General features: G+C 48.5%; 1 protein-coding gene across 5 annotated transcripts in view; it reads left to right on the top strand.

Annotated features, from left to right (window-relative positions):
• The window catches only part of CACNA1D (calcium voltage-gated channel subunit alpha1 D), a gene marked incomplete at both ends in the record, with an annotated part of 454,266 nt that overhangs the window by 400,576 nt on the left and 38,054 nt on the right, over positions 1-15,636 (top strand). For 3 of the 5 annotated variants that reach the window (XM_080715698.1, XM_080715696.1, XM_080715697.1), the window contains 3 exons: positions 2,778-2,861; positions 10,684-10,812; positions 13,574-13,639. In XM_080715698.1, the coding sequence (XP_080571824.1) occupies positions 2,778-2,861; positions 10,684-10,812; positions 13,574-13,639 (279 nt within the window). Of the gene's footprint in view, positions 1-2,777; positions 2,862-10,238; positions 10,284-10,683; positions 10,813-13,573; positions 13,640-15,636 lie in introns of all 5 variants that reach the window. The other 2 variants (XM_080715694.1, XM_080715695.1) reach the window with 1 other exon arrangement.

Genomic DNA, 15,636 nt, shown 5'->3' with positions numbered 1-15,636 from the left:
AGGACAAAACCCAAGGTGCGTGAAAGGCTGTGAAAGGCACAAGGATTGATGGGTCTGTTGATCCCTTGAAGCAACAGGAGAGATGCAGAGCATGTGGTGTAGACAGGGCTGGGTCATAAGCAGCAGGAGAGATGAGGACACTTGGCCTTTACCTCTGAGTGCCTTGGTGGTCTGGTGGCTACTCATTACCAAGCATTTGAGTAAGAAATGCAGGAGAATGGAAGGATTGGCACTCTCTCTAGCTTCCGGGTCACTCTCCAGTCCAGGAAGGAAAGGGCAGTTTCTTCCCTTCAGCATCATCTGCAACACTGCTGCCAGGCAGAGAGCTGTCGTCATGCTTGCAGTAGCACATAATTCACAAGGAACTGGCATGCTTACAACTGCACAGCAGCTCCAAACCCAAAGGCTGTTGGCCTCAGCTGACTTCTGAGATGTGCTCCCTCGCGTCCTGGCACTCCCTGTGTCCCACCTCGGACTGCACATTGAGCTAGACCCCAGAACCGCCCCTCTTCCTTCAGTTCCACCAGCCAAGAATCGGGTGCATGAGAAAATAAGCTAAGAAGGTGTGAGTTGAGTCTTTCAGGGTGACCTTCTGGATAGAACTTTAGGCACAGATCATCAGATTTGGCGCAGGCTCGCTCCTTAAGAGTCAGCTGAGCGAGGACTCAGGAAAATGACAGGCAGTGAAGTGAATGTGAGAGGCGCCGATTGTGAGGAGGGGAGAGAAGCTGAGGAGCTCAGAAATCACAGCAGCTGGGTGGAGAGATCTTACTTTGTTTAGCAAGAAAATAGAAAAATAAGTTGTCAGTCAGAGTGAAATGGCTTCCTGTCAGTAGGGAGGGGCGATTAAGTCAAAGGAGCATCCCTTCTGCAGTTACCAGGGACATCAACATGCTCACAGCATCTATACTGCCACAAAAGACTGGCTCTGCCAGACTTCCTTTGGGCCTGCATTTGATCACAAGTTCCTGGGACCTGACACTTCAAAGTACCTCTTGCTCTGGTTTTCTTAACTTGGCACTAAATGTACCATTGTACACATGTTGGGCCCCTCTTTATCTAATTGAGACTTAAACTTTAATTTCTAGAACGTGCTCTTTTTGAGAAGGTGCAGTTGGTTTATGGACAGTTATTGACCGCGACAGTCTGTCCCTGGCAACCAGAAGCTGCCGGCTCTGCATGCAGTGCTCCTCCTCTCCACCTCCAGTGCAGAGCCCCCAGGGCTGCCAGCTCTGCATGAGTGCTCCTCCTTTCCACCTCCAGTGGAGGGCTCCCAGAGGGTGCTTTACCTCCAATGGAAGGCTCCTATGGGGTGTCGGCTCTTCATAAAGTGCTCCCCTCTCACCTCCAATGGAGGGATTCCAGGGGTATTGGAAGACAACAGGGACTAGGTCAGTGCCTACTGCACTAGAAAAATATGTAAAATTTCTTGTGCCTTAGGGCATGAGGTAGCCAGGCATGGTGGCACAGACTTGTAATTCCTGTACTTGGAAGGCTGAGACAAGAGGATCACAGGTTTGTGATTTTTAGTTTGTGGTTTGGAGCCAAACTCAGCTACGTGGTGAGGTCCTCACAACTCAGTGAGACCCTGTTTCAAATAAAAAATTAAAAATGGGGCTGGGGGTGTAGCTTGGAGGTAGAATGCCCCTGAGTTCAATCCCCAGCACTGCAAAAAGAAAAAAGAAAAAGAAAGGGCATGAGATATGAGGATTAAAAATATAATAATAAATGAGAGAAACTGGGTGACCAGGAGGGTGCAAACTAGTGGAGAAAGAGACATCACCACCTGTCAAGCTCTAGTGGACTCCAGGCTCTGGGCTGGGCTGGGGTTGGTGGGGACAGGACAGGACATGCAGGACAGTCTTCACCCTGGAAGGATTTCAGTGTAGTCAGCGTACAAGAATCAAAACATGAGAGACACAGTGAACCGGCTGAGGTGTGGAGAATCAGAAGGCGTTGAGTGTGGAGTTTGGGATGCAGTGGCATTGGGAGGTGGGCATGAACCTGCTCGTATTTTTGAAGAAAGAAGAGTCTTCTTAGGCTGGAGGATGGAGGAGGCAGGAAGAGCAAGAGTCAAGGTGAAAGAAGGAGCCTGTTGGCATTTTGAGGCATCTCTTGAGAGCAGTTTCCTCTCTAGACCCTGCCTCGCCTTCCCTGTGAGTTCCCTGCCCGCACAACCACAAGCTTTTGCCACAGGGCTGTGCGCATCTCTGAGCCTGTCTCCCTGTAAGTTACAACCTGTCTTAATCACTAGATTGAAGGCTCTTTGAAGACAGGACTTGTCCTGATCGTCCTGCCATGGGGCATAGCCTTTGTGATGCTTGAGAGACTGGTGAGGATGGAGGAGGACTGCTGGTGTGGAGGGACGCAGATGTGGAAAGGTGTGAGTGGCTGGTGACAATGTTCTGTAAGTAGAAGAAGCAAAGCTGCTCTCCGGCAGCAGGCAAAGGTTTGGAGTCAGAAGGCCAGGGATCAGGATCAGGGCAGGGTTGCCATGTGTCTGCTAGAGGTGTGTGTGTGTGTGTGTGTGTGTGTGTGTGTGTGTGTGTGTGGTGTGTATGCGTGTGCACACATACCCACCCTCTCTCACACACACAGGTGCACACCCCCCTCTGTGCCCTTTCCACCAGTGGACAGTATTGTCACCTTCCCTTTGGCTTTACAACCCTACCTGGTTGCCATGGGTGCTGTGGGGCCTCAGATATGCCCCCATACAATCCGTGCAATGTTTCATTCATGCGTGCTCATGAACATCTGCCCCTGCCCACTCTGTCCAGGGGTATTTTAGTGACGCCTGGAACACGTTTGACTCCCTCATCGTAATCGGCAGCATTATAGACGTGGCCCTCAGCGAAGCAGACGTAAGTATGCACCTGTGTGGCCTGCGTCTCCTCTCCTCTCCTGCACATCTGCTTCCTGCCCTGCAGTGGCATCACCTGGACAAGTCACAGATCCCAATCACACTTGACCTGAAACTGAGCATTTCCTAAGGAAAGCTGTGGGGAAGGGCCTTAGAGTAGAGCCTTAGCCCCGGGCCTTTGAAGACACAGACCGCCCATGCAGGACTGACTTCTTAGCACCTTGAGCCAGGCAGGGGTAGGCAGGGTGAGATAGGATGTCTTGGATCATTTTCATTTGCTGTGTCAGAAGTGATACCTAAATGATGTTTCTTTGACATGTTTGTCTTGGGAAGTTTTTCAAGTAGCCATGTGGCAGAGCGCTTGAATGTTCCCCTTTGGTAACACTGTCCTTTTCTTCTTTTTTCCTGTTGTGCTTCCTCTCCTCTGTGGCTTCTGAATGCTTGCTAACAGCACTATTTCACTGATGCATGGAACACTTTTGATGCCTTAATTGTTGTTGGTAGCGTCGTTGACATTGCTATAACAGAAGTGAATGTAAGTAGCAAACTTTGTGTCCCGTAATGTGATTGTTGTCCTTAAGTCTGCCTTAGAAGAGACTAGAAGCCCCACTGTGACAAATCCAGACATAAAGGCCTTTTGAAAGGTGAAGGACAATTTGTAATCTCCTCTCCCTCATCCCCTATCCAAACCTTGCCCCTGAAGAAGTGGGGAAGTAAACATAGCATTGCCATTGGGGATTAAAACAGGATTTTAAAAGAACTTCATATTAAAATTTTAAGGGCTGGGAGCTGTGTGAGCTCATGATCGCTCTCATTCATTAGCTATATGACCTTGGCAGGTCACCTGACTGCTGTGCCTCAGTTTTTCCAGCTATAGAATGGGTCCATAAGGCATGCCCTGGTTCCTGTGTGGTCTGTAGGAGGGAGACCCACAGTTGCGCCCGAGCCTGCAGTGGCTGCTGCTGGTGTCCTCCCCTGTGTCCTGAGCCTGCTCTAAGGCCAGGTGGTGACACGGGCATGCATCCTAGGCTTAGCTCCTCTAGGGGTGGCGCCAAGAGAGCCAGGGAAGGAGGCCTGCCCTATATGAGGGAGTAGGTCAGCTCTCCTTCATCAAATGCAGCTGAATTTTGATGTGAGAGCATAGCCCCATAGTAGGTATAGAGAACTTCCTCCAGAAGCCTCCTGGGAGCCCACAAAAGTAAGAGGCTTGGGAAGGGGAGCACCACCTGCACCCAGCTCTCATTCTTTGATCCCTGCCTCCACCAGAGACCCAAGGCAGGCAGAGAGGACACCAGCGAGTCTTTGTGGGTGTCCAGTGTGTGTCCTTCTGGGAGATAAGCAGAGTGTGGGAAGGGACTGCTGTGCCGTGTTGGCTTCTGCTCCATGTTGCCAGTCCTACCCGCCTTGCTCCACACTCTGCTGGCTGACATCTGCAAGGTGGAGGACTCTCGGTCTGTCCTAGTGCCCAGACAGCCCGTATTGAATGAGAATGGTAAAATCCCTGTGTGCCCCTGATGGGGCCAGGCTGACTAGGTGTGAGTAGTGGCAAGCACCAGCCTGGCAGTCCTGAGACCTGACAGCTCAACGGCTAGGTCCTGACTTGCTGGGCCCAGGCCTCAGTTCCCTTTGGTTCCAGTAGAGTGAGTATTACCTGCCCTCCCTGCCTTGCAGGAGTGTTATGGTGATAAAATGACCCAAATATTTATAAAAATACTTGTTAAGAAACCAAAGCATTAGGGCAGTGCAAAAGTATTAGAAGTGTCGATTTTCCATGTAATAAGTGAAGTGGGCTTTGACCAAGAAAGTATAACTTAGACCTCATACCCTCAAGTCCATGCCATGATGAGATGCTAAAATTGTACTTGACATGTGCCCTCAACCTCCTTAAGCCCAGACTTTATATGTAAATTTCACTTAACGTATGATAATTCTATAAGGCAGCTATAAAATTGCCATTCATGATATGTAAATAATGCTTGGTTATAAAAGAATCTGGTACTACTGAGGAAACAGCAAGACCCTAACTGGGCTGCCATGGGCTGTCTCCCTGGTTTATGGCCAGACATCTGCCTGCTTTATCATCTCAGGCCGACGGAAGACTACCTAGAACAGACCTTTATGTAAAGAGCCTGCCATCTTGGCAGGTCTCCCAGGAACACTTGAGCCTTGAGTGCTGCGCAGCTGGGCAGTGTAAATGCTGGGTTTCTGGGTACCAGGACGTGGCCAAGGGCCATTCACCAAGTGGCACCTGGCTCTCTCACACGGCCCACCTGCTGGCCGCAGGCGTGGCACCAGTGCTTCCAGGCTGCCTCCTGTGTGGGGGCTGGCTCCGGCCTCCCCACACCTGCCCCTGCAGCCTGGCCTTGCCCTCACTCAGTGTCAGTGTTGTCCTGTGTCACTGTGTGTCTGCAAAGGGCCAGGTCTGCGCTTGGTTTTAGTTAGCATTTAACACGGGGGTCTGTAAGCAGGATTCCATGGGCCAGTCCTGGCTTTAGTTAGATTTCCAAGGTCACATTGGTGAGCCCTCCTAGGCTCCGATCTGAGCAGTGACCTTTCCCTGCTCCGCTGCACCTGCCACCACATGTTCCTCAGACACGGCCGGGTTAGCTCCCTCCCTGCCCTGGGCCACAGGACATCGCCCGAGGGGGTCTCAGTGTGTCTCCCCTGGGCTTTGGCACCGAGGGAGTACTCAAGGCCACCTTCTCATTTATTCCCTCTTTCAGCATACATTTACCCACTATTTTTCAGGCCTGAGCTAGGCTCTGGGAAGACTCACAGATAAAAAAAAAGATTGGGGTACTCTTAATCTCTGATGGTAAAAAGAACACAGAATGGGACTGTTGATTCCTACCCTCTCCTACCCGTCACCCCCATGCACGCAGAGCTCCCCTGGAGCAGCGCCCACACAGCCTTGGTGGCCTTGTCCCCTGAGCTCCCGAGTCAGCTGAGCATGAACACCTTTGCTCTGCGTTGGCTTGTTTTAGCTTTCATATGTCATTGTTTTTTGCAATGTTCAACCTGCTGTGCTCTCTCTCCCCTCAACTCTGTGGATCTTTCTTTTCTGTTTTCTAATTGACTTTCATGTTGGTTTTATTTTTAGAAAATTGTAGCGGCAAGTATATATAAACATATATACGGTGAAGTCGTTAAAGCAAAAGCACTTCTAGAGATTGTATACTTGTTTTTGGCCTCCCCACCTCTGGTTTTCACGGAGTTTCACAGGATGTGCTAAAGATCAGTTGTGGTCATCTAAATTGTTTCTCTCATATGTCATTGTCTCCGGCTGGGTCCTGAGCTTGGGCCTCCTCGGTCAGTCACGCTGGCTCTGTGACTTGCCAACAGCCTTCAAGAATGAATTATTCCAGGCCTGGAAATGAGAAAACAAGCTTGCATTTGTATTCCTGGCAAAAAACATTTTGGATGGCCCTTTGCATACTCCTGCCTGCATGCCCACCCAGCCCTGTCCCCCACATCCTCACTCTTGCCTGTGTCTGGCTTGATGGCTCCCGTGGACTTGTCTCTTTCACGTTTGATTGTAACATCACCAGGTTGCTAAAATATTGGATGACAACTGATGGGCTCACTCTTACTTGAATATTTCTGTTTTTTTTTTCTTTTTTCTTCCTTTTTTCCTTTTTATTTTTTGGTATTAGAATTGAACCCAGGGGGTAGTCTACCTCTGAGCTATACCTCCAGCCCTTTTTTATTTTTAATTTTGAAACTGGGTTTCACTAAATTGCCTAAGGTCTTGCTAAACTGCTGATGCTGGCCTCCAACCTATGGTCCTCCTGTCTCAGCCTACCAAGTACTTGCAACCAGTTGCCTGTTTATTTCTTGAATGGTGATGTGACCCACCAGTATATTTTTCAGACCCACAGGTGGTCGCCCATGACATTTTGTTTTCTTTGTTATTATTACTGCCTGGAAGGCAGCATGCTTGTTTAAAAACAAGCATGCTAATTATTCTGCCTTGCTAATTATCAATGACCTTAGGAATAAGGAGTCAGTAGGAGTGCACTCATGACCCAGGATTTCCCCGCCATGTCAGGTACCCATAGATCAGCTTCACTCAGCCTCTTGTTTTTATTTTTATTTTATTTTATTTTGCAGTATTGGGAATTGAACCCAGGAGCATTCTACCTGTGAGCTATACCCCCAGCCCTTTTTTATTCTTTATTTTGAAACAAAAGTTGCAGAGGGCCTCACTCAGTAGCTGAGGCTGGCCTGTGAACCTCCTATCTAGCCTCCCAAGTACTAGGATCACAAGCGTGCACCACCACGCCTGGCTCAGCCTCTTGTTCTGAGCCTACACCTAGGTCGTTCAGCCCCTTAGTCTAGCCATTCTCAAGAACCAGGCCAAAGAACACGCTGTCTTAGGGCTAGGAGGAGATATTGAGGCTGTCTGTTCCAAGGCCTGAGATGATGGAGAAGTTCTCCCTTTTCAAAACTGATGGCCCAGTCTCTGGAGGCTAGATTTAAAAGGTTACCCAGCGAGCAAGTCCTTCCCTTGTCACCTGTGGGTGATCCCAAGACTTGAGCACAGTGCAAGCTCACTTGGGTTCCAGCTCTGCCTTCCACCAGTATGCCCAAGCTTCCTCTATCCCTAGTAAGGATGATGCAGGTGGAGTCTGACTCATTGCATCCAAGCACTGAGCTCACTTTTGAGTACCGGGCTCACTTTTTTAGGGTACTGGCCTAATCAACCCCAAAGTACTGCTCAGCTGTCAAAGCCAGAGTGGGCTTTTCTGGTGGCCCCACTCTGTAACATCATTCTGCCAGTGTGGGACAATCAGCTGAATACTTGGCCCAGCTTTACTGTGGGCTAAGTAAGACTGAAGTTCTCATCTCTGGGAGCAGTTAGAATCACCTGGGAGCTTTTCGAAATTTCCAAATTGAGGTGCACCTCAGATTAATTTAAAAAGAATCTTTGGGGTGGGACCTGGGCATCAGATCTTGTTCGGGGTCCCTGAGCAGTGTGTGTGTGTGGCCCAGGATGAAAGCTCCCTGCCCTTTCCACCAGGCTGACATTTGTAATTTTGGCAAAGCTATTGCCAGTGTCCATCCAGTTTGGAAGATATTTTGGCAACTTGCTCGGTCCCCCAGTGCTGCCGGCCACTCCTCTTTGAAGCAGTTCTCACTGTCCACTGATATGTGGTGGGAGGGCGGTGCCACAGGCCACACTGGGGTGCATGCAGCCTCCTGTGTGCTCTTTTCCTGCATGTTGTGCTGCCTTATCCCTCAACAAATGATATCTCCTCCTTTTTTTGTTTTAAACAAAGTTTGAATTTCCTAGTCCATGATTTATCATACTTCAAAGATACTTATTAAAGCCGGGCGTGGTGGCGCACGCTTGTAATCCCCGCGCTTGGGAGGCAGAGACAGGAGGATTGCACAGGTTCGAAGCCAGCCACGTGCGCTGGCTTAGGAGACCCTGTTTCCAAATAAAAATATAAAAATAGGTCTGGGAGTGTAGCCTGGAGGTAGAAGGGCTTCCAGGAACCCCAGTACCACCACCAAAAAAAAAAAAAAAGATACTTATTAAAGAGATATACACTTGGAAAGTCAGTTTGTCTGCTAATTCTCACCTCCTGGAGGCAGGACAGGGAAGGGCCGCAGGAGATGGTGGCCGGGAAGAGCACTGTAGTGACTAGCATACCTCCTTGAGTCCCACACACGTTACAGGCATTTTAGTAATGCAACTATGGTGTTCAGTCTTCTGCACTCTGGCCCCCTGAGCATTAAAAGAAGAGGGGTGCATGGAGTGTGCATGCACATGCTGGAGCTGCATGGGCAAGAATGAAGCCTCCCTCTGCACAGCCTTTAGGGAGAGTGATATGGGAAACTGAAAACTCAGCAAAACTAGTTTCCTTCAAAGTCTTCAATTAAAAGGCATGACGTGAGCCAGGTATAGTGGTACACACCTGTAATCCCTGCTATTCCAGAGGCTGAGACAGGAGGATCGCAGGTTTTAGGCCAATCCAGTCAACTCAGCTAGACCCTGTTCCAAATAAAAAATAAAAAGAGTTGGGGATGTAGTTCAGTGGTAGAGTATCCCTGGGTTCCATCCCTAGTACCTCAAAAAACCACCAAAATATGATCTGTCCCTTTAAGATTTTTTTTTTTTTGAGGTGAAGGAAATAAAAATAGTGACCCTGGACTTTGACAAGCCCATTGCAGAGCCCCCATCCTAAGTAACACATGTTGAACAGGACCTTCTCTAATCATCAGGACCTGTTCTTAAACTCAGAGTCACATTGCTGAATTTCAGTTGTTTCCTAATGTGCTCAGCCCCTTGTTTTCTGTGAGTTTTGTAGACTTTTCTGTTAGCTCTCTGGGGGTTGCCCTGAGGAGAAAGCCTCCTGAACCAAGCTGTTCCTTTCCCCAGGTCCCCAGGGAAGGAGGCTATCCCAGCAGCAGTCTGCACACACACCCTTAGTTTGCCAGATACACAGTATAAGAAGCCTTTCTGGGAGCCCCTAACTAGACGAGCCTGTCTTCTCTGTCAGTTCCTAGGCAGACCCTCTGCTGCAGACCCACTGCAGGGCAAAGAGAGGCTACTATGTCCTGGCTCTGAGTCAGCTTACTGTTGTTAGCTTAAAGATGCCTATACAGGAGGTATAGGTGAGAGTTTGCCTCCTACATCTGCATTCTCTTGAGCACTTAACTCCCAGTAGGTGCTGTGCTGGGCACTGAGTAGAGCAAGGCAAGGCCCCTGCCCTCCACCAGGGTGAGGGGACAGGCGCACCAGCCACCAGTGCCTACATCCTGCAGCCAGGCTGCAGGAGCCCAGCCAGAGCCAGAGTGAGGCAGCCACAAGGCTCAGGGCCCGCTCGTCCTACGCTCTACTTCCAGAGTCCTGCAAAGCTGAGCTTCTGGGTGCGTGGTCAGTGTGAGCCATAAATTGGGCAGCGTAGGCCTTGGGAGAGGAGCCAGCCTCTCTTCCTCGTGCTGACCAGCCCTCCCTCCTCCTCAGCTGCCCTGCCAGAAGCCCAGGTCAGGGCCTCACTATTTGCTCCCGGGGCCAGAGTCATTCTGTCATTTGGGGTTAGAAAGCAGCCGCAGGGTACTCAGCCCCCCTGACTGAGCCCCGGAAAGCAAAGGCACCCCCTGTGCTCCAGCTCAGAACAACTGAGGTCTGTCAGCCTGGATAGCACGACCGGGGTGTGAATTAGAAAACAGTGGTATGTCTGTGCCCCTGCCAATGGCCGCCCACCCCCAAGTCCAGGTTCACTTAGAGCCACTGGCATGTCCTCTGGGAGGGAGCAGGTGTGTTGTCCAAAGACATTTACCACACATTTTTAAAAGGGAAGAATGCCCTCCTGAATCCCTACTTCCTTCCCACTTCATTAATACATTTTCAATCTTTGATTTCTTAAAGCCAACTGAAAGTGAAAATGTCCCTGTCCCAGCTGCTACACCTGGGGTAAGATCAGTGACTAGTCCCCAGGGGCTGGGCCTTTTCCTCGAGTTGGTTTGACCATGTCGAGTTCTCCACTGGTTTTTCTGTATTCTCCATGATTGTCCTTCCAGAACAGTGTCTGCGGTGGTTTTCATTCATCATCAGTGTCCAGCACTCTTGACCAGCCCAGCGTTCTCCTCTAACACAGTAGAACACGTGGACATGCATGTGCTGTGTGGACAGTTTCTAAGCCCTGTGTTGTTAGCATGTAACTTTTCCTTTCATATCATGCTTTTTAAGGTGAAAAGGCCCTAGAAACATCTTCAGTTCTTACCTCTGTCACCTTTGCATCTGTTGCTGTTTTTCTGAAAGTGTTGCATGTTTACTTTCCATTGGGTTTGACCTCTCCATGATAACCCTTCAGAACTCAGAAGAGAGCAATAGAATCTCCATCACCTTTTTCCGTCTTTTCCGAGTGATGCGATTGGTGAAGCTCCTCAGCAGGGGAGAAGGCATCCGGACACTGCTGTGGACTTTCATTAAGTCCTTCCAGGTAAGAGCCAGGCTCAGGCCTTCTGTTTGTCTTTGAAGGTTATGTGTAGGTCAGTGATTATCCTCTATTCTGGAGGAGCCAGATCCTGTCGGTGGGACCACTCTATAGACCTCGGTGGAATGCTGGGGAGACCCAACCAGGCACGACTTGGGTAAATAAAATAGGATTAGTTGCCTAGAGAAAACGGTAGAAAACAATAAGGCCCTGTACTTCAGAGATCTGGAGCATTTGCTAGATGGAAAGAGTGTGAGTATCTGGACTTCTCAGGCCCCCGAGGATGCCCAGCAGTAGTCATGTGTGAGAGACAGGTGGACTCCTGGAGCCCAGCAGCCTCTCTCTAGGATGGCTTCTCCTCCTATTGCTGTAAATGGTCTGTCAGTCAGTCTTTTGAGGAACCAGAGACCATGCTAGCTTGGCCAGGAACAGCATCATGTCTCTAGGTTATCCATTGCCTGGCAGGATCAGAGATCAGGACATTTAAGTATAAGCTAGGTCTCATCTGTCACCTGTGATTCCCCAGACTGGTGCAGCACAGTTTTACTCTATTCTTGAACATAACTGGCTTTTCCTGGATCTTCCAATGCCCTACCCTAGATATTCCAATCTTCTGAAGTGACTCCATTGGGAAGGGAGGAATAAATTACAGATTTTTGTTAAAAGGTACATTCATGTAGGGATCTTTCTTTCTTTCTTTCTTTCTTTCTTTCTTTCTTTCTTTCTTTTTTGCGGTACTGGAGATGGAACCCAGGGGCTTTCTACCTCCAAGCTATACCCCCAGCCCTATTTTTTATTCTTTATTTTGAAACAGGGTCTCACTGAGTTGCAAAGGGCCTCACTAAGTAGCTGAGGTTGTCCGCGAACTGTGATCCTCCTGTCTCAGCCTCCTGAATGCTGGGATTACAAGCGTAAGCCACCATGCCAGGCAAGAATTTGTATATGTGTACAAATGTTAGAAAGTGAACCATGCATCTTCATTTCTTTATTATCTATTTTTCACTTAAATGTCATGAATGTTCATGTGAACAAATGAAGCCTTCCAAAAATACATAAAGAAAAGGTTCAAGCCTGCCTCTCACCCACCTGGGGGTAACCAGTGTTTACAATTCAGTAAGCATTTTTCACAGTGAGGAGGATTTTAATAGGTAAAGGGAAAGAGAGTTGGCAGGTGGAAGGGGCAAAGGCTCAGAAGAGATGTCACAGTCCTGTTGGGAATCACGAGGCCGGAGGACCAGGGAGCAGCTCAGAGCGAGTAGCAGTGCTGGGCCTGGGCAGGTGGACTCTATCTAGGCCAGCCAGGAGATCCTCTGCAGTTGGAGTTATGCAGGTAAAGAACCAAAGCTCATGGGTGAGCTGTTTTACTCATAGAACAAGTTCATGCAATAATGTCACTCTTTTTAAAGAAATTTAAAGTTTTTTAAAGATTTGGTAGATAAGGAAGTTGTAGCACAGATGAGGGATTCTCGCTGAGAAACTGTGCCAACAAAATTCTTAGGCATCTGGTAATCTAGAAGAAAATGCAGGTAGGAGTATGTGGTGGGGGAAAGCCCGACACGAACCCTGTGGGACTCCATTAAGCAATCCGGCTAGTCGAGGTGGTCACAGAGCTACAGATGGCCCGAGTCCAGAGGTCTGCGGGCGGTGACTTTTTGGTGAGCTTTCTCAGATAGTAGAGAAAGGGGATGCTTAAGGAATGGGTGCTTGTAATTAAGCCCAACAACCTGGGCATCTCTGGAGGTATGCTGTACCCGTGAACATACTTGTCCCATGTGGTAAGGAAGAAGGAGTCAAGGGATATTGGGTTAAAGGGCTGGTGTCTGATCACACACACATACTTGCACCAGTTGTTCCTAAAAAAAGAGCACAGCCTTGGTGGCCACACAGCTCCATTTCTTCCCTGCCCCACACCTCATGGTTTGTAATTCTTTCAGACACTGTGCATTTTATTTAATTATTATAATTTATTAATATATATATATATATTTTGTGATACTGGGGATTGAACCCACAGGCACTCTAACTCTGAGTTAAACCCCCCAGCCCTATTTTATTTTTATTTTGAAATAGGGTCTTGCCAGGTTGATGAGAGTCTCATGACTTGCTGAGGCTGCACTTGAACCTGCACTGCAATCCTCCTGTCTCAGCCTCCCAAGTACTGGGAAATACAGGCATGCATTACCACGCCCGGCTGACAGTGTACATTTTTTAAAAAGGCGTTCCCATTCTAAAGCAATAGCCAGAAAGTAGTTTTTCCTCTCTGATTCAGTGGTTCCACTCCTAAGACTTTGCCCTAAGGAAACACTTAAGCAAAGCATAACAATGCTTCTTTGCAACAGAACCTATAATAGCTCCCTTACCCTGACCCCAGACATTGCCAAGAGAAAATGGAAGCAGTCTCCATGTCTATTGTGTTGGAATAATTTGATCTATTATAACTTCACAAACGATTCCAATAGTTGATTCAGAACTAATCATGAGACTAGCTTGTCTGTGTTGGAAATGTTTAGGATTAGCACACGGCGTTGACGACCATGGAAAGCATGTCCTGCCTGCGATGTGGTAACACTAGACATGTGGGTCGATGGGTCCTCAGGTCTGATGTAGTTCTGCTGGGATGGGATGAAATGTTCTTCCTCATTTTCTGTGTGCCTTCTCTACATCATGTGGCAAAGAAAAGAAGCATGTGGCTTCCACGTGGGGCTTCTCCACCTGGCTCGGTAGGCACAGGGACAGGTGAGGCCGAGCCACACTTCCTCTCTTGCAGGCGCTGCCCTATGTCGCCCTCCTCATCGCCATGCTGTTCTTCATCTATGCAGTGATCGGCATGCAGGTACGTTCCAGCCCCATTTTCCTCGGTGACCCTTTTGCAGGGTAGCCTCAAAGATGTACCTCGGCCAGGGAGAGTAGAAAGAAAAATTCATGACTTTTCAGCTAAATGCCTTGGCTGATAAAGAGATAGGTGAGAAAGATGTGGCTCCCTAAGCAGGAGCTCTGGAGGATAAAACCTTGGCTGGGAGAGACCAGACACAAAAGAATGCGTAGAGGCCAAGTAAGATACGCCAAGAAAATCTGTGTGTTGTGGCACATCCCCTCCCCCCTGTGTTGGGAGAATTAGCTGTTGAGAAGTTGATTTCAGCAGCAGCAGGCGATAAGAACTCAACAGCAGAGGAAATGCCATGCTAAAGAAAGCACAGTTGTCACTGTGGGAGTCCTGTTTTCTCACTGATGTTACTCACATGATACTTAGTAATACAAAAGCCTGTTGATATTCCGAATAGTCATGCCTGATCATAAGTGGGACTCTCACATGAAATGAAATATTTCCAGATGCTACAGTTAAGACTAACCTGGAGTTGATGTGGTGCTTCAGTAGCTCAGCTTTCCAGGGAGGCCTGGGAGTTGGCCCCTCTGTGGCCCTGGTGTGGAGCAGCAGCTGGCCCCGGCACTGTGGGCGGGTGGAAGTGAACAGAATGTGGCTCCTGACTTCCCCATGGGCTCCTTACAGATCCTCTACTTGCACACATACTGTCTTTCTGATAAGGGAAGGTGGTGAGTGAGAAAGGTGAGGTGATCTAGGGGCAAAGAGGTGGTTGCATTTATTTATTTGTTTGTTTGTTATTTGAAGGCATAGAATTGCTTGCTGGTCTTTAGGAATCTCACCAGGAGTTATTAAACAAGGGGTCATACGAGCCCTTGTAATTGAACAGCATGTGGTGCGGTGTGCCTGGAAGGGTCTTGTATAACATATGTTCTCATAAAAAAGAGGTAGCTTGGGGCCCTGCAAACGACAGCACACACCTGCCCCCAGACTCTCCAGCAGGCATTTGCCAGGCATCAAGCTCTTCTGAAAATGTCAGTCTGCTTCCTAAGCCCCAGAGCTTCCTGCTTGTCTGGAGGTAAAGCTCACCCTTCCAAGGCTCCTCACACACTCTGGCCCACTGGCCCCACTTTTGTCTCTAGCCTGATCTTTCAGCTGTCTGCTTCTCATTCCCCAGGACACTTGTGTCTGCTACCTCTGCTCCTTTGCAGGCGGCATTCCCCTGTCTGGTCACCTTCCATATCACCTGACAGACTTGTAGTTACCCTTGAGTTCTAGCCTCAAATGGCGCCCCCTAGAGGCCTTCCTGATTCCAGGCCCTGGCTCCAGGTAGACACGCCTGTTCTCTCCTTGCCTGTGGGCTGGACCGTCCTGCCCTCATTGGAGAGGTTGCCACTGCCTGGTTATTTTTGCAGTCTCTCCCCAGGGTAGGGACTCCTTGAAGGTGGTAAGGCGGTGCAAATCTGGAGCCCTGGCTTCTCAGTTTTTAACCTAGTGCCTGGAACAGCCTATCTTTGCTGAATGAATGAAATGCCAACTATCTTTAGAAAGTCTGAGTCAGTGTTGATCAAACCTGACTTGATTCTAAGTTCACATGTGATTTTTAGGGAAATAATACCTAGGGCTTTGTTTTATTTTAAAAGATCATTCACAAAATGCCGTATTGATGGATTTCTTTCTGTCATAGCTGGCTGTGTTAAATGTTTAGAATTCCATTCTTATATTTAAAAGCCAACTGGACTTCCCAGAAGTTTCAGTGAATTTGTTTAGTTCTTTATCCTGTCCATACTGAAGATGTAAGTAGGTCATCTGAAAGCATCAGGTTTGATTATACCCATAGTGTATGTCTTTCTTAAATATTGGTGTTATGTACATGGTTCTTATCTCAGCTGCTGAGATGACAGGTAAAGGAAAGACAGTTCTCTAAGTTGCTGGACAGGCGATGTGCTCATCTGACTATTAATCAGCTTTCTATCAGTATAGTGAATTACTTGAGATAATCAATTTGT

This window comes from Muscardinus avellanarius (genome assembly GCF_963383645.1).
Source record: "Muscardinus avellanarius genome assembly, chromosome: 18".
In the NCBI taxonomy this organism is placed as follows: Eukaryota; Metazoa; Chordata; class Mammalia; order Rodentia; family Gliridae; genus Muscardinus; species Muscardinus avellanarius.
Note: the sequence above shows the minus strand (reverse complement) of the source record. Positions and strands in the feature narration are given on the sequence as shown.